Source organism: Xenia sp. Carnegie-2017, unplaced genomic scaffold (assembly GCF_021976095.1).
Source record: "Xenia sp. Carnegie-2017 unplaced genomic scaffold, XeniaSp_v1 HiC_scaffold_24, whole genome shotgun sequence".
In the NCBI taxonomy this organism is placed as follows: Eukaryota; Metazoa; Cnidaria; class Anthozoa; order Malacalcyonacea; family Xeniidae; genus Xenia; species Xenia sp. Carnegie-2017.
Genome location: NW_025813487.1, coordinates 10768821 through 10791502, shown reverse-complemented (window position 1 = coordinate 10791502; position 22682 = coordinate 10768821). Strand labels below are relative to the sequence as shown.

At 35.7% G+C, this 22682-nt stretch overlaps 1 protein-coding gene and 1 long non-coding RNA gene across 2 annotated transcripts; one reads left to right on the top strand and one right to left on the bottom strand.

The window, feature by feature from the left end:
• Positions 1 to 6020: 6020 nt before the first annotated feature.
• LOC124452128 (protein ALP1-like) lies at positions 6021 to 6470 on the bottom strand. The gene has a single exon (XM_047002717.1). It carries the CDS (start codon positions 6468 to 6470, stop codon positions 6021 to 6023), a length of 450 nt encoding a protein of 149 aa, XP_046858673.1.
• A 12423-nt stretch (positions 6471 to 18893) lies between these two features.
• On the top strand, positions 18894 to 21821 carry LOC124451134. Its single transcript, XR_006950345.1, has 3 exons — positions 18894 to 18928; positions 20896 to 21441; positions 21743 to 21821. It is a non-coding gene; the product is annotated as an uncharacterized LOC124451134 (long non-coding RNA).
• Positions 21822 to 22682: the final 861 nt, after the last annotated feature.

Below are 22682 nucleotides of genomic sequence, written 5' to 3'. Positions count from 1 at the left end.
CAAAAATAACTCGTCGGCTCTTTTCTTCAAATTTTCTACGATTCTCGGTTGGAATATGGAGAAATGCTAAGCAGCCAAATACTTTCAAGTGCGACACATTAGGCTTCTGATTAAAAAAGACTTCATAAGGCGTGATTCCTTTGAGTGAGCTATTGGGACTTCGGTTTCGAAGATAGGCGGCAGTGCTGACAGATTCAGCCCAAAATTCTCTTGGTAGACTTGCATGATGCATCATACACGTGGCAGATTCCACAAGTGTCCTATTCATCCTTTCTGAGACACCGTTTTGTGCAGGACTATAAGGAGCTGTGAGCTGAGGACTAATTCCTTTTTGTTTCAAATATGATTCGAATTCGTTTGAACAATATTCACCGCCATTGTCGGTACGAAGCACTTTAATTGGTTTGCCAGTGAGGTTGGTGACATGATTAACGAACTCTTGGAATTTTTCTAAAACTTCACTTTTTCTCTTGATAAAATAGACGTACGTGTAACGAGAAAAGTCATCAATGAAAGTTACGAAATACCGTGAGTCACCAAATGAGTTAACCAATATTGGTCCACAGACATCACTATGTACCAATTCCATGAGATTAGTTGCACGCTTTCCACCTCCTTTAGGATATTCAGTTCTATGTTGCTTTCCCCTAATGCAACTTTCACAAATTGAACGTTCCTTACTTTTGTCTTCATTACTTATTCCATAAACCATTTCCCCTTTCATCAATTCTTTTATATTGTCAATACCTAAATGACCATATCGATAATGCCATAGTTCAAGGATAGAATGTTTTTGTGAAATGTATACATGATGATCTTCTTCTTTTGTTTGTAGCAAATAAAGTTTACTTAGAAGATTTCCAACAGCTAGCAACTTGCCATTTCTAGCAATTTCACATCTCTTGCCTTTGAATTCCACTGTTGCACCTAATTTGATCATTGCTCGAGCAGAGAGTAAGTTTTTATCAAGATCAGGTAGATATAGAACATCATGTAGAGCTATTGCTTGATTACGATTTCCCAGATCACACACGATATGATAAGTACCTTGACCAAATGCCAATATTGACCGATTATCTCCTAGATGAACAATACTTGGTTTGTCAAATGCTATGTATTCTGTTAAGCGATCCTTCTCACTGGTCATGTGTTGTGTTGCTCCCGAGTCAATAATCCATACTGATTTATTCAGCAGATCAGTAGCTACCAATGCTTTCTATTCCTTAGTCAAAGCATCTTCTTTCTGTGCATACCGAGCTGAATTCTTCTTATCCTTTTGATGGAAGGTGTTCCCACCACTTTTCATATTCCGCTTTGGGCAATCACGGGCGAAGTGCCCAACTTCTTTGCAATTATGACATTTTCCACGAAATACCATACCATTTTTCTCATTATTGTTGCTTTGCCTTTCATATATTTTCCCCGTACTTTATATGCATTCTCTTTAGCTTTTGTATTCACACTCCTTTCAACATCGTTCAATAACATATTTTTCACCTTATCATATGATAGATTCTCATCACCCTGCATCTAGTGCTGTAATCAGGGGTTTAAACTCTTCCGGCAAGCTGGCAAGCAATGTCATGGCCAGTTCCTTATCATCGATTGACACATTCATTTCTTTCAGTTGATCGTGCAAAGATTTTAACTGACTTACATGTTCCATCATATCATTACCTGGATGAAAACGAAGCGAGTAGTATTGTTGTCTTAAGCGTACTTTTTGCAGCAATGATTCACGAGCAAACTGCTTTTTCAGGGCATCCCAAGCTTCCTTGGCTGTGTTTGTATCTCTAACATGAATCTGGTATTCGGGTTCTATGGCTAAACATATATATGTCCAGGCTTTCTTCGCACTTGAAACGAATTTTCGTCGCACTTCTGCATCAGCATCTTCCGTTGGAGTTTCAGCCGTTCCATCTGTATGCTCAAACAAATCATGACTCTCCAAATATAAGCGCATGTTGAAGGACCAAGAGCGGTAATTCGACCCATTCAGTTTCGCGAATTTCAACGTGTTTACATCAGCCATGTTTAACACAAAAATTTCATTAAATATATTTCATACACATTCATTCGGTTTACCTAATCGTACTTAGGCGTTCTGGGCCCATAACCAGAGCCCTCTATAGTATAAGAGTTGGGACATCTATTGTTATCCGTTTAGCTTACGTTGATTGGGCAATATTGATCACCTGATCAATTTCCGCCATTTTGGTTCCTAGTTTTGAAATTTTTGCTTGTGTTTATATAGCAATTGCTGCTAGTAATACAGTATTTTGAGATAATATTGCGTTTTTTTATGGATAAGTGTGTAATAACTGATTGTTGAAGGCTACTAAATGTCATTACATAATCGCATAAATCGAGGATTACGAAAAAAATGAAAGAAATGCCTTTACGTCGAACTTACGAAATTTGATTGCGTATGGTGATTGTTGTGCTGAACTGCTTTTGATATAAGGTTCAATTAACTGACTCAAGTAGAGAAACATTTTGGGCCAAATAACATTGCAAAGTTCGTGCTGATGCAGTTTCAATAGTTTTCTTACTCCAAAGCTTGTTTTTTAATCGAAGATGATTTCTCATTATGTTCTGAAATTGGTCAATCTACAAACCTCTCAATTCTCAGCCACTTCCATACTAAAACAACTACACCAAATCACAGAAACTCTTATGATTTTCCATGTTGTATTTTGTATTTTTAGTTCATCATTTAAAAATGAAGTAATTATAATTAGGATATTCAATGAAACAGCTGAGTACAATATATTTTTGGTATTGAATTGTACAAATGTACCCTACTTCTGTAGCTCAAAGTAGAACATTACTTCTCTTCTAGACTTGTTGATGATATTTTAATTGTAGGTTTTGGTTTATAAGATCACAGAGGCATATCTCCATAATTTCAGCTATTTGGGCTTTTTAATGTATATTACAACTGTTGCTGCCTTTCTCATATATATTAAAATATTGCCGGCTTTCTGATATATATTTAGGTGCTGCTAGCTTTTTGATATATATATTTCACTGGCAATACAAGGCATAGAATTTGAACAAACGGGGCTGAGCTCCCTCCAACACACCCCTGTTTGATCATTAAACACATATAGAAGTTTTGTCATTCCTCAACCAATAAATTTAACTCTTTGCTAAATTAAAGATTGGATCAGACTCATATGCTGTATAAAGACTACAAACAGTAGCATTTATAGCAAACAGACTGTTCTTCAACAACAGAAATGTTTCATATTATAGAAATAACATATTCATTTTAAAGAAATGCTTCACCAAAATTTTCAGCAGAATCCCAAACAAACTTTATTAGAAATAAACTTTAATACTTTATAAAGTGATAAAGGCGAAATAACTTCATATACAGGAATAAAACGTTTAAGGTCAAATGCATCTTGGTCAAATCATATTTCAATAACTAAAAAGTAAAAAAGTCTGTCATTTTCTGCTGAGCAAGAAAATTTTGTGATCTTTCAGAATAAAAATATCATGCTTGGATTAAATTGGGGGCATAAATCACTCACTACCATTAAATTGTTACAAATCTTGAACACAAATCTCTCGGACCAAATCTGCATGATTACTATGATTCAAAGTTTCGAACAAAGTCTTGTCCAAGTATTTGATAACACTGATGCCAGGATAACATTGCCGCTTGCCACCAAGCTTAAAGATCTTGAAAACTTGTTACAGAGTCGGAACATAAGCCGAGAAAACACGTTCACGTACGAAAATACTTCTTACAATGGGTCACGATCAATTTGAAGCACGAACTAGTAAACCGCAAACGAAGCTCAAACCAATGAAATTAAATCAGGTCTGCCGCAAATCGTTAAAAAAACGCAAAGAGCTTGCTATTATTCCTAATATATTTGATACTACCATGGAATAAGCTTAAATTGCTTTCTTCTTTTGCATATGAACCCAATTTCCAATAGTATTATTATAGTTTCACTTTGCAAGTAGGAACCAAAATGGCGGCTCCGCGCTCGCCCCAGACCGTTTGTCCCAACTCTTATACTATAGAGGGCTCTGCCCATAACCTGTTAAGAATATTTAGGTAAAGAATGAAAGCATCCATTGATTGATTTGGATATATTTATTATAGTTAACAACAACAGCGTGTGCGCAAAAAGGCAGTACGAACAGAACAGAATATATTATCATCACATGACATAGTTAATCATTATAGCATGACTTATATGAAGTTCTTCACCAAAATCTGACGAATTCAAAGAAGAAAGCAAACGAAACGAAAATTGAAAGATACCCCCTGGAAATTACTCAGCTAGGCTCCGAGTTAAGCATAAGTTTCTTAGAAGTCAGTGGCGAAAATTTACAGATCGTGTTAAAAAGAGAAGCGGAAAGGCACCGATTGTTGAGCCAGAGTGGTTCACCATCATTAATCCAATATTTTCTGATACCATGGGAGATGCAGATGTTGCTTCCTGTAATGGTGATGTTCTGTTATCTTACGAATCAGACAATTCATTGTCAGATTCAGACAAGGAGGATGAGACAGTTGATAGACCAGATACACCTTTTAGTAATACCAGCGGCCTTAGCATTGAAGCAACTGATAATAGTGGTGATGATGATGTACTAGAAGCCACTACAAACAGTAGCTCCAGCAGTAACACCAAAGGGAAACATAAAGCTAAACTTGAAATCAGACCTTTTTTTCAAAAAAGAGTAAAAAGCCAAGCACAAGCAATTCAGAATATGGCCAAGTCTTTTTCTGATATGGGAGAGATGCAAAGGCGTTCAGAGTTATTTTCTGAAGCTGAAAAGAAAAAGCAACAGGAGTTCCTAAATTTTCAAAGAGAACAAGCAGAGCTCAACAGGCAACACGAAATAAAGATGTTGGAAATGATCATGAAGTACAGTAGACCTTATCAATCAGAAGCCCACATCTTCGCCCTCCAAATATCCAGATTGCTCACCAGCAGTCTCCTCACAACATGTATCCCTATGGTGGTTTTAATTTCAGTCAACTTGAATCCGAAGTACAAACCACACATGACGGTACCACAAGTCTAGGTATGCCAATGTCAAATCAGCATAACCAACCTTGGTATGAACGTAATTAAGTTAAGTGAAAAACAGCAGTGTATTAACTACATGGTCAGCATCAACAATTAAATAGTATAGTTTAGTTGTCAATTCCAAAGATTTGATGTTGTTTGTTTTTTATTTTTTCTGTGTTATAAAACTGAATCAATAATGTTAATTGAGTGTCAAAGTACCTATATATTGATGACAAATTGTGCAAAATGCATGGAAACATTTAATTTACTTGTATATGCTTGTTAATTGGATGTTAATTGTGACTTTGGAAATATCAATGTAAAATATTCCTTTATTTGATTTTATTAATATTTTGATGCTGATATTTTTTCTGTTTTCATGTAATACAAAAAATATTGATATTTTTTCCATTAAGTGAACACATTCCAGTATATTTGTGTACAATGTATACATTGTACACAAATCAAAATATAGATGAATCATTGATTAAAATGAAATTTTTGTTGAAGGAAACAAATTAAAACAAATTTACAAGTATATTGTATAGGTATTTAACTTCATCAATAAACGTGAGTCTTACACTAAATGTTAATTTTCCTGAGTTTTCCAGCTAAATACAAGTATATGTTTTATTCTGGTTAGGTTTGTTCTCTGTGTGAGAGTTAACTTTTGTAATAGTCTCTGGCCACAAACTACTGGCAGATGAGAAATAGCCAAATGCTTGAAAGACAGTTTGGTTAGTGATGCACCTCACTGAGGAAAATGCATATTAGAAGATGACTTATGTTGTAACAACAACAGATTTTATGAAACACAAAAGCAAAATTGCTAAACTATTAAACTATTAAAACTTATTCATAATTTATATGGCTCTTTCTTGCCGCAATGTCCATAGCCAATTAGATATCATGCATCTTACATCTTCAGCTGCATTTGTTGCTTGGCCAGATCCACGAATGAGATTGAGCTGGTTTACTTCAAAGCCATCTGGGCTTACATGGATCATTTCTGTCAATGCAAATGTTATGTAGCAAAATGCAAGTCATGATTAATATTTGAATATTATCCAAATGACATTCTGTCTTCTTGTACAAGATTCGCCATCTACCTTTAAGCATTCCATATGCATGCTCGGACACAACTCGGGCAGAATAAAGCCTCCTGTTGAAGTACCTTTTTTGGGGTTCTCGCATTCCTTCTTTATATGGCTTAAGCAACCACGAGTGGGATGGAAAGGCTGAATCACCAACAGTTGTAAGTGGTATTTCTCCACAGGGTTGTAGGTTCAGTGATTTTTTTGGCAGCACTTTGCCATGTTCAATTTCTGAGTATACTTCACAATTCTTTAAAAGCCTTGAATCATGAGTTGAGCCAGGTGCACCTACTGCAGCAAACATAAACTTTTTATTATATCCAATAAACCCCATATTAGTAACAGAATATTGCTTCTTTTAACTATATAAATTCTTCAATCTACTCGAAACATATACATGAAAGCCATCCCATGCCCCAACACATGGAAACTCCCAATTTTCAAGAAACCCTTGGAGTTCGTGTGTCCATTCATCTATTGTCTTTGGTAGGTAAATAAACCTGTCATACAAGATCTTGACCAGCACTTTGCAAACGTCCATGAAGATGCAATAAGCAGTTGATGCAGCAACACCAAATAAATCTCCTACTGTTAGATAGGTAACTCCATGTGCCAACCGATACAAACAAATTGCCAATTGTGTATCAAGAGTTGTTGGATGGGGTTTCATTCGAGTTGGTTGTTTAACAATTTCGTGACCAATTTCGTTTAGAAGAAAATCAAACGTCGCACGAGACACTCTGAAGCGCCTCTTGAATGCTGCATCACTCCAAGATTGATAGCCTTCAGACCACCAAGTATTTCTCCTGCGCTCATCAGGACGCCTGTCCTTCCTTTGTTTTCTAGTGAGAAAAATAACAGATGATGCTGCAGCAAGCGCTAGCTCGATCTCATCAGCTAATTCATCTTCGAAACGACGCTTTGCTCGTGTAACGCTCTCTCTTTGCCACAAAAATAATCTTTCTTCATTTAATTTTCTTTTTCAAGATAAATGCTTCACCAATTGCATTTCTGCCGCCATTTTGAATTTGAATTTTCCGCCATAGACGTTTGCTGCCGAGCCTCCGAATTGACAAGTTCGTCTCGTTCGTCTATATGAATTTTGTGTGGATAGTTCGTCTCGTGTTTATACTTAGACGGATGATCTGTCAGACGGATGATTCGTCCAGATAGTCCAGCTGTTAACGACAAAAAAAACACCTAACCCTTCACTTTGATGATACAAGTATGAAACTTTCTCACATTCTTACTATGCCTAGTAACACAAAATTTTGATATAGGGCCAGCCCATATTTTACATTTAAAACGAGTTCTGCGAATGTCGTGTTTGATGACGTCATCGGTAGTAAAAAAATAAAGTTCAAAGAAATCTGCAATTTCCTGTATTTCTTATACAACAGCTAAAGACGATAGAAAAACTATATTACAACTTTTTCTTTTGGGCAATACTTTCCCAAATATTGTGCATGACTTATTCTGAAAAGTGCTAAGTCAGCATTTTTATATATATTATATATATATATATATATATATATTATTATGGATAATATTCCTGGATAAAAGAGCGCTCAATATTCTATATATTAGAAGAGCGTAAGATAAAATGAACTAAAATAAAATGGACAATTGTTTGCTGAACTAAAATAAAATGGACAATTGTCTTCAGGCAACGAGTTGCCTGAAGATCGCCCTACGGCGTGAAACTCTGAGTAGCAACAGCAAACAATTGTCCATTTTATTTTAGTTCATTTTATATATATATATATATATATATAAAAGATGAACGTTTCTCCGGATTTTTAAATGATTTTTATTGAGCTTTCGACTCGTTGCTTCGAGCCTTCATCAGAGTGAGGATATTTATTTACACGTGCTTTTAGCTTGGAGACGTTTAGAGCGTCTAATTGGATTAGTGGGTGGATTAATGTGATTGGATGGGGTGAAATGCGTTGCCATGGGTTTTGGTGTGTTGTTAATATGGTTGGTGTTAATAATATTAGAGTGTAGTGTTTTAGTTTTGGTGTTGTTTGTAGTTTTTTTGTCCTTTTTCTTTAATTGTGAGTATATGATGGGTATGTCGATATGTCTGTTTATTGTGTCGTTGTCTTCACTGTACCAAGCTTCTTTAAATTCGCGTGGGTGTTTAGTCTGTGCGCGTCCGAGTACTTTAGTTTCTGTCCAGTCGAATGTGTGGTTGCTTCCGTGGGTATGTTCTGCCGGTAGTGAGTTCGGATCTCGTCGTTTTATGGCGTTTTTGTGTTCTGTGAGTCTTGTTTCAATTTTCTTAGATGTTTGTCCTATGTATTGTTTTGAACAGTCTTTACATGGTATCATGTAGATCGCGTCAGTTGTATCATGAATTGTTGTTTTGTCTTTATGTTTGGTGAAACATGATTTGAGTTTTTGTGTAGGTTTGTGCGCGACGTTAATATTAAATGGTCGAAGAAGTCTGGCAGTCATTTCTGATGTTCCGTTTATGTATGGTAATGTGACGATTTTTACTGTTTCGTCCGGTTTTTTGTTGCTTTTGTCGGTTTGTGTTTTGTTTTGTATTTTGTATAAAGTTTTGTTTATGAAGTTTCTAGGGTAGTTGTTTTTAATAAATGTGGACATAAGTAGTTGCGTTCTGTTTTTTTGGCTTCTTCCGTATTACAATGAGTGTTTATCCTGTTGAAAAGTGTTCGAATGCAGCTTATTTTGTGTTGTGTTGGATGATTGCTGTTGAAATCGAGTATTTGGTCTGTGTGGGTGGTTTCGCGGTATACTTGTGTGTTTAGTGTACCGTCATCTGTTCTGGTTAGTAGGATGTCGAGGAAGGTAAGTTGTTTGTCGTGTTCTTCGTCTTTAGTAAAGGTAATGTTCTTTGTGGTATTGTTTATGGTGTGTAGGATTTGTTCAGTTTTGTCTTTCTTGACTATGGCAAAGATGTCGTCGACATTTCTTTTCCATAGTCTGATGTTTGTGTTGTTTGTGACTGATTGTGTTTCGAGGTGTTGCATGACAGCTTCTGCGAGGAAGGTGGATAGTGGTGATCCCATTGGCGTGCCTGAAATTTGTCTGTAGTATGTGTTTTGGAAGGTGAATTCAGTGGAGAGGCAAAGGTTGAGTAAGTCTAGGATGTCATTTTTGTCTAGTTGTGTTGTAGCTTGCCAAGTTTTGTCGTTTGTGAGTAGTTCGTTTGTAATGGTATGAGGTGAATTTACCGCATCAACCAGAAACTGAAACATTTAAAAGACAAAAAGAAACTAAACGAAAACGACTACAGAAGAATCCGACCCAATGACGCATCCACCGCCAAATTCTACGGACTACCAAAAATCCATAAAGAAAACAACCCACTTCGACCTATCGTATCGCTTCCAGGATCACCTACGTATGAACTTTCAAAATATCTTTATAACATTCTGTATCCATTAGTCAAAAATTCACCTCATACCATCAGAAATGCCACCACTTTCCTCGCCAGTATTGAAAACATTAAACTAAGACCAGACGAAATCATGATATCCTACGACGTGACCTACAGACAAATTTCAGGCACACCAATGGGATCACCACTATCCACCTTCCTCGCAGAAGCTGTCATGCAACACCTCGAAACACAATCAGTCACAAACAACACAAACATCAGACTATGGAAAAGAAATGTCGACGACATCTTTGCCATAGTCAAGAAAGACAAAACTGAACAAATCCTACACACCATAAACAATACCACAAAGAACATTACCTTTACTAAAGACGAAGAACACGACAAACAACTTACCTTCCTCGACATCCTACTAGCCAGAACAGATGACGGTACACTAAACACACAAGTATACCGCAAAACCACCCACACAGACCAAATACTCGATTTCAACAGCAATCATCCAACACAACACAAAATAAGCTGCATTCGAACACTTTTCAACAGGATAAACACTCATTGTAATACGGAAGAAGCCAAAAAAACAGAACACAACTACTTATACTCCACATTTATTAAAAACAACTACCCTAGAAACTTCATAAACAAAACTATATACAAAATACAAAACAAAACACAAACCGACAAAAGCAACAAAAAACCGGACGAAACAGTAAAAATCGTCACATTACCATACATAAACGGAACATCAGAAATGACTGCCAGACTTCTTCGACCATTTAATATTAACGTCACCCACAAACCTACACAAAAACTCAAATCATGTTTCACTAAACATAAAGACAAAACAACAATTCATGATACAACTGACGCGATCTACATGATACCATGTAAAGACTGTTCAAAACAATACATAGGACAAACATCTAAGAAAATTGAAACAAGACTCACAGAACACAAAAACGCCATAAAACGACGAGAGCCGAACTCACTACCGGCAGAACATACCCACGGAAACAACCACACATTCGACTGGACAGAAACTAAAGTACTCGGACGCGCACAGACTAAACACGCACGCGAATTTAAAGAAGCTTGGTACAGTGAAGACAACGACACAATAAACAGACATATCGACATACCCATCATATACTCACAACTAAAGAAAAAGGACAAAAAAACTACAAACAACACCAAAACTAAAACACTACACTCTAATGTTATTAACACCAACCATATTAACAACACACCAAAACCCATGGCAACGCATTTCACCCCATCCAATCACATTAATCCACCCACTAATCCAATTAGACGCTCTAAACGTCTCCAAGCTAAAAGCACGTGTAAATAAATATCCTCACTCTGATGAAGGCTCGAAGCAACGAGTCAGCTCAATAAAAATCATTTAAAATCGGAGAAACGTTCATCTTTTATATATTCAATGCCTGGATTACAAATTTTCAAATATATATATATATATATATAGGAAGTTTATAATTTATGATTTTCCGTATAAAACAGTGCTCGATGCCCGAGGCAGAGCGTAAATATTGATAATAAGAAGAAAATACACAAAAACTACAATTTCATCCCGACAAGCCTGTTTCGTGATTGCTCACTCTTCAGGGGATTTAATGAATAAAATACTTAAATGCTTAAAATATATATACAAGATGACGGAAGTTAGTGTATTAATCAAGGTGTATAGTTTCAAGTTAGATGACGGAAGTTAGAGTATTAATTAAGGTGTATGGTTACAAATTACATAGGAGTGTTTTGGATCTATGGCGACAAGAGGAAACAAGTTCGTTGCGTTTATTGAGGGATGATTTGGATGGTTGGTAGAGGATGAAGAATTTTTCTTTGAGGCAAAGGTTGCATCTTTTACTGGTGAGATGGGATGAAATTGTAGTTTTTTGTTTATTTTCCTCTTCTTATCAATATATATATATATATATACAAAGTGTATTACAATGTGCCCTCCCGGCAATCACCATATTAAAGTGGTGACTCCTGCACTTGGGACAAAGGAAGTACGATTACACATTGTATGAATTGCATTGTAGAGTCACCACAGTGCTCAAACCTATAAAGGTGAGCTTTTCATATCGCGTACACGGTGAACGTCTCCATATGAGACTCTCTACACAATCCGACAGTGCTCAAACTACGCACGCGCAGTGAGCGTAATATATATATATAATGAACTAAAATAAAATGGACAATTGCTTGCTGTCGCTACTGGAATTTCACGCCGTAGGGCGGTCTTCAGGCAACTGACAGATTATATATTATTGACTAAAGGTGTTAAGTTACATGACGGCATGCACTAAACATATCGGAACGTTTATTTAATAAAGTACAAACACAATATTTACAAGCGACGAAATATTAGAACTCGTGTTATCTGCAATTCATAGGTAACAAATTTTTGTTCATTCTTTTTCTTTTTGAATGAAAAACAATATTGTTAACCATACACTAACGCAAAACTTTTGAAATATTGACTTTGCTATTCAAAACAAGCAAATGCTTGTTGCAGGCGACATGATCTTCGAGCCATAAGCTTTGCGGTTGTTGTTAATTTGTTGGCCATGTTCTTTGGCAGTCTTGGGAAGCAATGGAAAAGACTTCCTGTTATTAAAAAGTAGAACACAGGTTTGGCCATGTATTGCTACTCACTCAAAATCATTATGTCGTAGCGCCTTCTTTATTCAAACTTATGCAATTTCGAGAAGGATTTCTTAAGAGTCCCCCCGGTGGGGAGACACTCGGAATTGAGGATTGAAGCGGTAAAAGTTTTAGCGGGAGTTTAACAAAGGTGCATGTATATATTTAGATGCAGTTTTGAATGGTTCTTGTGCAATGTCATATCGTTTAAATTATTTCATCTCATGTTTATAAAGGATCTGTTAATTATTTCATAAAATTGTTGTATTAATGATACATACTATAAAATGGTGGTGCAATCTCGATTGTCAATGGCTTAGAGCCTACAGACAATTCTTAATGTCTTACCACCTACAAATTGTTAAAAATTATCTGGAGGTGCTCAGTCTTATCAATAATTATCAATTAACTTTACATTGAAAGCGGCTGCATTGAAGATATTTGCTCTTCATAGTTTTAATATTACAGTTCACCTTATATTGCTCTTTGTTTAAAATCGCCTATTGTGCTGCGTCCTTTATGCAAGTTTATGCATTTTGCAAAATGTAATGATGAATTAAAGTAGTAAAATTTGCAGCAGGAATTTTAAAATTTACGCAGATTTGTTCAAATGTTATATTGGGATTCTAAACTTTCAATAATTTCCCTTATAATATCGTCTTTCATTCAGAACCAGTATATCGGGGGGGGTCCTTTGTGCAAATATGAACTCTTGACAAGTACTTGTTAAGTCGACTAGAGTTGTGACCACAGTATAGTGAACATGCAGTAGAGACCTCCATTGAATTTTTCTTGCCACGCAAATCTTATTTCGCATGTGATTACCATAGTGGCAGCCAGTGAATTGCTTTTCTTGACTTTTAGGAATGATAAAATGGATAACGGCAGCCAGTAATCTAATATACAGCAGCAATTGCACACGAAGTGGACCCACCATATATCCCTATACTGTGGTTGCGACATTTTGATTTATGCATTGAAAAATTAAAATTTAGCAGAATTTTTAGGTAAAACGTGCAATCATATTTTGCTACAATTTTGAATAGTCAATGTGAAACAGTATCGTTTAAAACGCATCATCCCAACTTTGTAAAATTGCCTTACTTTTACATTTGTACATTTTAATTGTACTTGACTACATTGAGTGGCGGCATTAAAGCTATTTGCTTTTCATATTTTCGATATTGCCTTTTTTAACTTTCAATAACTGATATTGCCTTTCATTCAAAACCATTAAGTATGTTGTGGCGTGTCCTTTGTGCAAGTTTATGTATCGTCACAAGCACAAATAGATGTTCATTGGCGACATCCGGAATGTAGGGATTGCAGCATGAAAATTTTAAGCGGGAATCTTTAAATAGAAGTTTACATGTGTTTCAGATGCATTTTTGAATGGTCAATGTGGAAATGGTATCGTTTAAAGATTTAATGACCACTAAGAATCTGTCTGCATTAAGGTTCTTTTCCTTTTCACTCCGTAATATAAATTTTGGAATGCAAAACATTTACTAACTTGTCCTATATTGCCACTCGAGCGCGATTGTTATGTTATGACTCGTTCTTTGTGCAATCTTATGCACTCGCCACAAGTACATCTTAGGCGACTGTTGGTAGAAATTCAAAATCCGGAATGGAAAGACAGAAGAATCGAAAGTTTGAGCGGAACTTTAAAATATAAGTTTCATAAATGTAAGTGTATTCAGATAAACTTTTGAAAGGACCATATGACCATTGTCTGCTTTGAAGCTTTTGTTCGCACTCTTCACGTGCAATGTTATGCAATCTTGACCACTACGTCTTACGCGACTCTTAATAGTTTGGCAACATCCGATTACATAACTTGGGTTTGTAATATAAGAATCTATTCATTCTTGAGATTGCCCTACTTACGTAATAATTAAACCTGCTTACATAATGTTTGTCATTATTCAAATAGCATTGTTATGAAACGACATTGCACAATTCACATTACGACATGTAGTTTTCATAGACAGTTTGCAGGATAATATCAAACTTTCTCACTCATTTAGCAATTGTTCCAAAAATCTATATTTAATAAGCCCTTGTATGTAATAGTTAATTAAATGGATTAACTTTGCAAAAAAAAACTAAAGGTTTTTTAAATGTTATTTTGCAATTTGATGTCAAAACATGACATTTGCTTGGTAAGTTAAATATCTTTAGAAAGAAAGAAATTAACTCAATTCTATTAAAACAGTTGTGAAATAAGTTTAGTGGAGAAATTGAGAAAGTTTAGTGTTTTTACATTGCATTCATAAAACTGTGATAAAGTTTGATTTCATACATGGGCGTAAGAAAATCAATAACCGCTGGGGGCTCTTATTTATTTATTCATGATACTAGGTATTAGCCTCCTTTGCAATCTATTGTTTTCAACAGAATATATCATGCATATATAAATATGCCCCTCCGTAAAGATATCAATCTTCCTATGAGGATGAAATTTCATAAACGCTTTTAGCAAAAGGATAACAATTTTTCATTTTGAAGTCCGAGTGAAGACTTACCTTAATTTCAACAACGCTTTTGTTACATTTACTTACAATAATTTCGTAATAGCACGATTGAAATGATACAATTAACGTAATCGCCAACACTTTTGAAATTCTGTTTCGGCAAACTTATGCCATCATGTTTCGGCAAAGTTATGCCATCTTCAGTGCGGTATAATGAATGAAATATTTACATAGAATTTATATATAAAGAAATATGATACAAGACATGTGTATAGACGAGTGAGAAAAGCGAAAGTTATTTACAATTACGTTGTGATTAGGGGTGTTAGGTTATTTACAAATTAAAGATAGTAATGACATATTGAATTTGTTTTTTAAGATTAGGCTTAAGTTTTTTGATGTACAGTGCTTCTTTTAGTTTTAAAGAAGGAGTGCGGGCACTGTCTAATATACGAAAGCAGGATTGTGAGTATTTATATTTGTAATGACGTGATGAGAGGAGGTGTTTGAATATGTGAAAGTTTTGTTGGAAGTGGTATGCTCTTTAATCCGTGTGGAGAGGTGGCGGCTAGTTTCGCCAATGTAGCGAAATTACATCCCGCCAAGAGAATTCGTAAAGCACATTGGATTTTAAGAGAAAAGGAATGGGGTCTTTGAAGCGGAAGAAGTTTTTGATTTTAAAAGAATAGAATACTAGTTTTATGTCTAAGTTTTGGCAGAAACGTCCGACCAAGTGATGTAGTTTTCTTTCTGTGATTTGTGGTCAATGTAAGGTAGCTTGAAGTAATGGACTTGTGGTTTGGCTTGTGTGTGGTCTTGTTCATTGTTAATTGTGTTAGAGTTAGTGTCGTTGTTATATGTTTTTATTACTTGGTTTATGAAATGCAAGGCGTATGAGTTACGATTTAGAATGTCGATAAATTGATTTAGGTCACGTTGATAGCCTGTATGTGTGTTGTTGATTTCTATAATGCAACGAAGAAGAGTTTTTATGAGTCCTGTCGTGTAGCTTTGTAAAGGGAAGCTAAAACTTTTTACAAACGCTACATATACAATATTTTTGGTATTTTCAATAACGAAAGCGATGCCTTATCTTTTTCAAATACATGAATCAACAACACAAGAACATTAAACTTACTTTGGACAAATAACAAAACAAGAAATTACCTTTCCTAGACGTATTTATAACTAAAAACTCTAAAACTAAAAGAGACGGTAATTTGCTCATGTGAAGGAAAGTTTTTACGTGTTTTGAAAATGCCATATATACGCTTATGTTGGTAATAAATTGTACGGCTGTCTTTATGCGATCAAAGAATTCCTTTGAATCCAAAATTGTGCTGTTTAATCGCAAAATTACTCGAGAGAAGAAGTTACTTTCTAGATTGAATCATGAAAATATTGTAAGATAAAAAATTTACAATCCAAAATTAATCAAATTTTATAACATAAGGTTGAAAGCGAGGCTCAATTTAGAAGATACAAATTGCTTGGCTTAATAAATGTTATCTTTTGTAGAAACTATTACAAATGTTTAGATAATCCCTTTTTCCATGAATCCATGGATGCTTTCGTTCAAGACGAGAGAGTTATAATGTATAAGGATCGAGGCTCTCTTTCATCACGAGACAGTTATGAGAAAGTTTCATTGTAAAACGTAACTAGAAAAAAACGTATAAACTTGCTTAAAGTTGGTTTGAATTATAAGTCAAAAAGGCAGAAGTTGTTTAAACCTTTGCAGTATCCTTGGATGTTCTAGTTTCTTTTATGAGAGGAATTTTTTGTAAAGAAAAAAGACAAATTTTGAAAATAAAAATCCCGTGTTCGATCCATGCCTCCCGATACCCCGAGATAGTTTAGCACTAGAACGTCGCATGTTAGTTAAAGGAACCATATAATCTTGTTTGCCATGAAGTCCATGGATGGTTTGCTCGTGATACATGAGAAAGAGTAATTGAGAGAATTAAATCAGAAAGATATAAACCAATAAGAATTGTATGAAACATGCTTAAAGTTATCTTGAATTGTAAGTGTCATAAAAAGGCACACTTTCAGAAGAATTTAATTGAAGCATTGCTCGGTTTATTTTATTTAAAAAAGATAAAATTCGAAAGCAAAAAACCCCGTTTTCGGTCCATGCTTCCCGATACCTTCTTAATCTCAAGGCACTAGAACGCCGCATGTTAACGTCTCGGTAGGAGATTTCGGCCCCTCCACGCTATCCTACTTGGGAGATGCAATAGCAAGCTTCCGCCCATCAGACCCCGAGATCACCTGCGATAGGCTTTGCTCGGGGTACGCAGGGAGAGTGCGGTCGCCACCGAAGTGTGGGCCCCTAAGCCACTGCATACCTAATCGCACCCAGCTTCCACTGCTAGTTGACATCTACTATATGAAGTTTTAGCTTTCTATATATATACAAAAATTCAAAGGCTTACGAAAGTTGTGGTATTATCAAAGTCACTAGTGCGCATGCGCAGATGATTTCTTTGATATTTTGCGACGAATTGAGATAATTGCCACAAATGTAGTGCAAGTGCATCTACTTAGTCGTCGTCATGACTATGAACAATTAGTCGAGTGGACTGCGCATGCTCGTGCGCATGCGCAGATCATTTCTCTACTAAATTGGTATTAAACATGCTACTTATTTTAAAATCGGTGACGATAGATGCAGTTGGACGTTGCCATGATCATGAACTTAGACAGTTGGTCCAGTGGACTGCACATACTTGAGAAGACTGCGCATGCGCAAATGATTTATCTGAAAATTTGTGACTAAGCGAGCTAATTACTCCATTATCGGTACTAGTACATATAGTTTGTCTTTGCCATGACCGTAAACTTGGAGATTAGGTGGAGTTTATTACGCATTCTCAGATTAAATCTCGATTAATTTGTAACGGAGCGAACGCTGAATTTACTGCTTGTGCATATGCCCTTAGCAAATTTTTGATCATATATTTTTGGCATGCTCTTTCTCTTTTTAAGCTTGTTTTTGACAAATGCATATCAAAATCATCAACACTTTGTTACGCCACTCGTAATATCCGTGACCATGTTAGAGATGTTTTTTTTTCTGCACGACTTTTGCATTTGCATATTTTGTGCATAAACAATGGTCTAATTTTTTTGCGACAGATATTATAATTTATGGATTGAGGTAGAAGAAATACTTGACAATGAAATTTCCAAAAGCGAAACAAAATGCAATCGTGACAGAGGATAAACAACGACGCCAGGTTCAAGATAGATTGATGAAATTCAACGTAATTAAAGCACCTAGCGTACACTAGAGAGTTGATGAGGACTCGATGACCAATGAAAACACAAATGATTCCAAAAGAAATATCGATGAATCACATATACATTTTGCAAGCTCGTTGGCTCACGTGATATATAGGTGTGTGAACCTCTCGTGATGTTGCTGAAGATATGTAAAAATTATTACCAGTGTCCGTTTCTTTAGGACGAGAAATCTGGTTTCAAAAGTGAAAAGGAAGCAATCATCACAGGAGATTTGCAAAAAGATACAAAGTGCACTCTGCAAATTTTGCGTATGCAGATGTTGTATTGCGAGAAGAGTACTCTAAGAATGTTATTGACGAGGGATAGTACATAGATCAACAGAGAATGTGGCGGCTACTCCGTGAGATTATAGAAGGATTAGTTCACGTTCATTCACAGGTAGAAACTTTCGGTTATTGTATTTGCTAACTGTATGTATGAGTAACTAAACATGAAAAAAATATGAAAAAAATTCGCTTAGCTCAATAAATATATATAAAGACTTATTATTTGCTATTTTTCTCTAATTTTTGCCGATTGGTATGATTCAAGTCAACGCGTTTCGACATTTTTTTTTCTATTGTTACATGATTTAGGGGTTTTTTTTAAAAAGTCAACTAATGGCAAGGAAAAAGAGTTTGGTCTTTCGATGAATTGAATAAAGTTATACTTGTACTGTATACATATACTTTGTTTAGACGTCTACCTCCGGAGATCAGTAACCAATGCTTAGCACAGCAGCTTCATGGACATCCTTTTATCTCTTCAAATGTCATTTCGCACGGTTTACACAATAACATCACTTCAGATAAGCTTGACGCTGAAAAAGATCACGGTAGAAATGAAAATAGCTGTGATGATGGAGATGAGTATTTTGATTTGATTCCTAATCTTTCGGCTACGCTGCGAGAAATTCAAGAATTCGGAATGAATTTGAGTTGTTGCGAATGCTTGGTAAAAGGAGGGTTTGCTTCAACTGTCAAGGTAACTGTTTATTACATACGTCGTTTAAAGAGACGGTAATTTGGTCAAGTGAAGGAAAGTTTTTACGTGATTTGAAAATGCCATATATATGCTTTAGTTCGTAATAAATTGTACGGCTGTCTTTATGCGATCAAAGAATTCCTTTGAATCCCAAAAATTGTGCTGTTTAATCGCAAAATTACTCGAGAGAAGAAGTTACTTTCTAGATTGAATCATGAAAATATTGTAAGATAAAAAAAAATTTACAATCCAAAATTAATCAAAATTTTATAATATAAGGGTTAAAGCGAGGCTAAATTTAGAAGATACAAATTGCTTGACTTAATAAATGTTATCTTTTGTAGAAACTATTACAAATGTTTAGATAATCCCTTTTTTCCATGAATCCATGGATGCTTTCGTTCAAGACGAGAGAGTTATAATGTATAAGGATCGAGGCTCTCTTTCATCACGAGAGAGTTATGACAAAGTTACATTGTAAAACATAACTAGTAAAAAACGTATAAACTTGCTTAAAGTTGGTTTGAATTATAAGTCAAAAAGGCAGAAGTTGTTTAAACCTTTGCAGTATCGTTGGATGTTCTAGTTTCTTTTATGAGAGGAATTTTTGTAAAGAAAAAAGACAAATTTTGAAAGCAAAAATCCCGTGTTCGATCCATGCCTCCTGATACCCCGAGATAGTTTAGCACTAGAACGTCGCATGTTAGTTAAAGGACCATATAATATTGTTTGCCATGAAGTCCATAGATGGTTTGCTCGTGATACATGAGAAAGAGTAAATGAGAGAATTAAATCAGAAAGATATAAGCCAATAAAAATTGTATGAAACATGTTTAAAGTTATCTTGAATTGTAAGTGTCATAAAAAGGCACACTTTCAGAAGAATTTAATTGAAGCATTGCTCGGTTTATTTTATTTAAAAAAGATAAGATTCGAATGCAAAAAACCCCGTTTTCGGTCCATGCTTCCCGATACCTTCTTAATCTCAAGGCACTAGAACGCCGCATGTTAACGTCTCGGTAGGAGATTTCGGCCCCTCCACGCTATCCTACTTGGGAGATGCAATAGCAAGCTTCCGCCCATCAGACCCCGAGATCACCTGCGATAGGCTTTGCTCGGGGTACGCAGGGAGAGTGCGGTCGCCACCGAAGTGTGGGCCCCTAAGCCACTGCATACCTAATCGCACCCAGCTTCCACTGCTAGTTGACATCTACTATATGAAGTTTTAGCTTTCTATATATATACAAAAATTCAAAGGCTTACGAAAGTTGTGGTATTATCAAAGTCACTAGTGCGCATGCGCAGATGATTTCTTTGATATTTTGCGACGAAGTGAGCTAATTGCCACAAATGTAGTGCAAGTGCATCTACTTAGTCGTTGTCATGACTATGAACAATTAGTCGAGTGGACTGCGCATGCTCGTGCGCATGCGCAGATCATTTCTCTACTAAATTGGTATTAAACATGCTACTTATTTTAAAATCGGTGCCGATAGATGCAGTTGGACGTTGCCATGATCATGAACTTAGACAGTTGGTCCAGTCGACTGCACATGCTGAAGCAGACTGCGCATGCGCAAATGATTTATCTGAAAATTTGTGACTAAGGGAGCTAATTACTCCATAATCGGTACTAGTACATACAGTTTGTCTTTGCCATGACCGTAAACTTGGAGATTAGGTGGAGTTGATTACGCATTCTCAGATTGAGTCTCGATTAATTTGTAACGGAGCGAACGCTGAATTTACTGCTTGTCTATATTCCCTTAGCAAATTTTTGATCATATATTTTTGGCATGCTCTTTCTCTTTTTAAGCTTGTTTTTGACAAATGCATATCAAACTCATCAACACTTTGTTACGCCACTCGTAATATCCGTGACCAGGTTAGAGATGTTTTTGTTTTTCTTCATGACTTTTGTATCTGCATATTTTGTGCATAAACAATGGTCTAATTTTTTGCGACAGATATTATAATTTATGGATTGAGGTAGAAGAAATACTTGACAATGACACTTCCAAAAGCGAAACAAAATGCAATCGTGACAGAGGATAAACAACGACGCCAGGTTCAAGATAGATTGATGAAATTCAACGTATTTAAAGCACCTAGCGTACACTAGAGAGTTGATGAGGACTCGATGACCAATGAAAACACAAATGATTCCAAAAGAAATATCGATGAATCACATATACATTTTGCAAGCTCGTTGGCTCACGTGATATATAGGTGTGTGAACCTCTCGTGATGTTGCTGAAGATATGTAAAAATTATTACCAGTGTCCGTTTCTTTAGGACGAGAAATCTGGTTTCGAAAGTGAAAAGGAAGCAATCATCACAGGAGATTTGCAAAAAGATACAAAGTGCACTCTGCAAATTTTGCGTATGCAGATGTTGTATTGTAAGAAGAGTACTCTAAGAATGTTATTGACGAGGGATAGTACATAGACCAACAGAGAATGTGGCGGCTTCTCCGTGAGATTATAGAAGGATTAGTTCACGTTCATTCACAGGTAGAAACTTTCGGTTATTGTAATTGATAACTGTATGTATGTGTTACTAAACATGAAAAAAATATGAAAAAATTTCGCTTAGCTCAATAAATATATATAAAGACTTATTATTTGCTATTTTTCTCTAATTTTTGCCGATTGGTATGATTCAAGTCAACGCGTTTCGATATTTTTGCTTTTCTATTGTTACATATTTTAGGCGTTTTTTTTAAAAAGTCAACTAACGTCAAGGAAAAAGAGTTTGGTCTTTGGATGAATTGAATAAAGTTATACTTGTACTGTATACATATACTTTGTTTAGACGTCTACCTCCGGAGATCGGTAACCAATGCTTAGCACAGCAGCTTAGTGGACATCCTTTTATCCCTTCAAATGTCATTTCGCACGGTTTAAACAATAACATCACTTCAGATGAGCTTGACGCTGAAAAAGATCACGGTAGAAATGAACATAGCTGTGATGATGGAGATGAGTATTTTGATTTGATGCCTAATCTTTCGGCTACGCTGCGAGAAATTCAAGAATTCGGAATGAATTTGAGGTGTTGCGAATGCTTGCACTGTTATTTTTGAGGTGTTGAACTAGCACTTTCTCTAGTGCTAAACTGACACCCACCGGTGGTGTTAAATAAAAGGTGTTATTATAACACCAATATTGGTGTTGATTTAACAACATATGACCTTAAACATATTGTAGCGTGTCAAATTTACACCTCAACACTTTAACACCTAATTAATAGTGCTGAAATAGCACCTTGCTCTGCCACAAAGGTGCTAAAGTAACACTGTTTTTTTGGTGTTAAGTGGTTGGTGTTAAATTAACACCATTAGCAAGAGTTACAATAATTTATAAAGGGCGTTATTTCTGCACCACTCTCCTTGTAAAATCATGGGTGTCAAAATAACACTTATTTTAACTGTTTTTTTAACTTATTTTTATACTTATATCAAACTGCAGCTGTTTTCGTTCTGACACGGATAACAGAACAGTTGACTTATGCGTTCATTTAAACAGTTTAAAAACTTCGTAAAAAATAGCGGCAATACATATGTTATATTAACCAGAGCTGGATTAAGCATGGATTTTATAGGGGGAACCTTGGCTTTGTGAGTTCTTTAAAACCTAAAAGTAATAAGAAATACCGTTTTGGCACACCTAAATGTAACCGTGTTGACCAGAACATAGATGGGTGAGCACCCCTGTGCACCTGCCCCTATAAATCATTCACTGATAATAAGTAC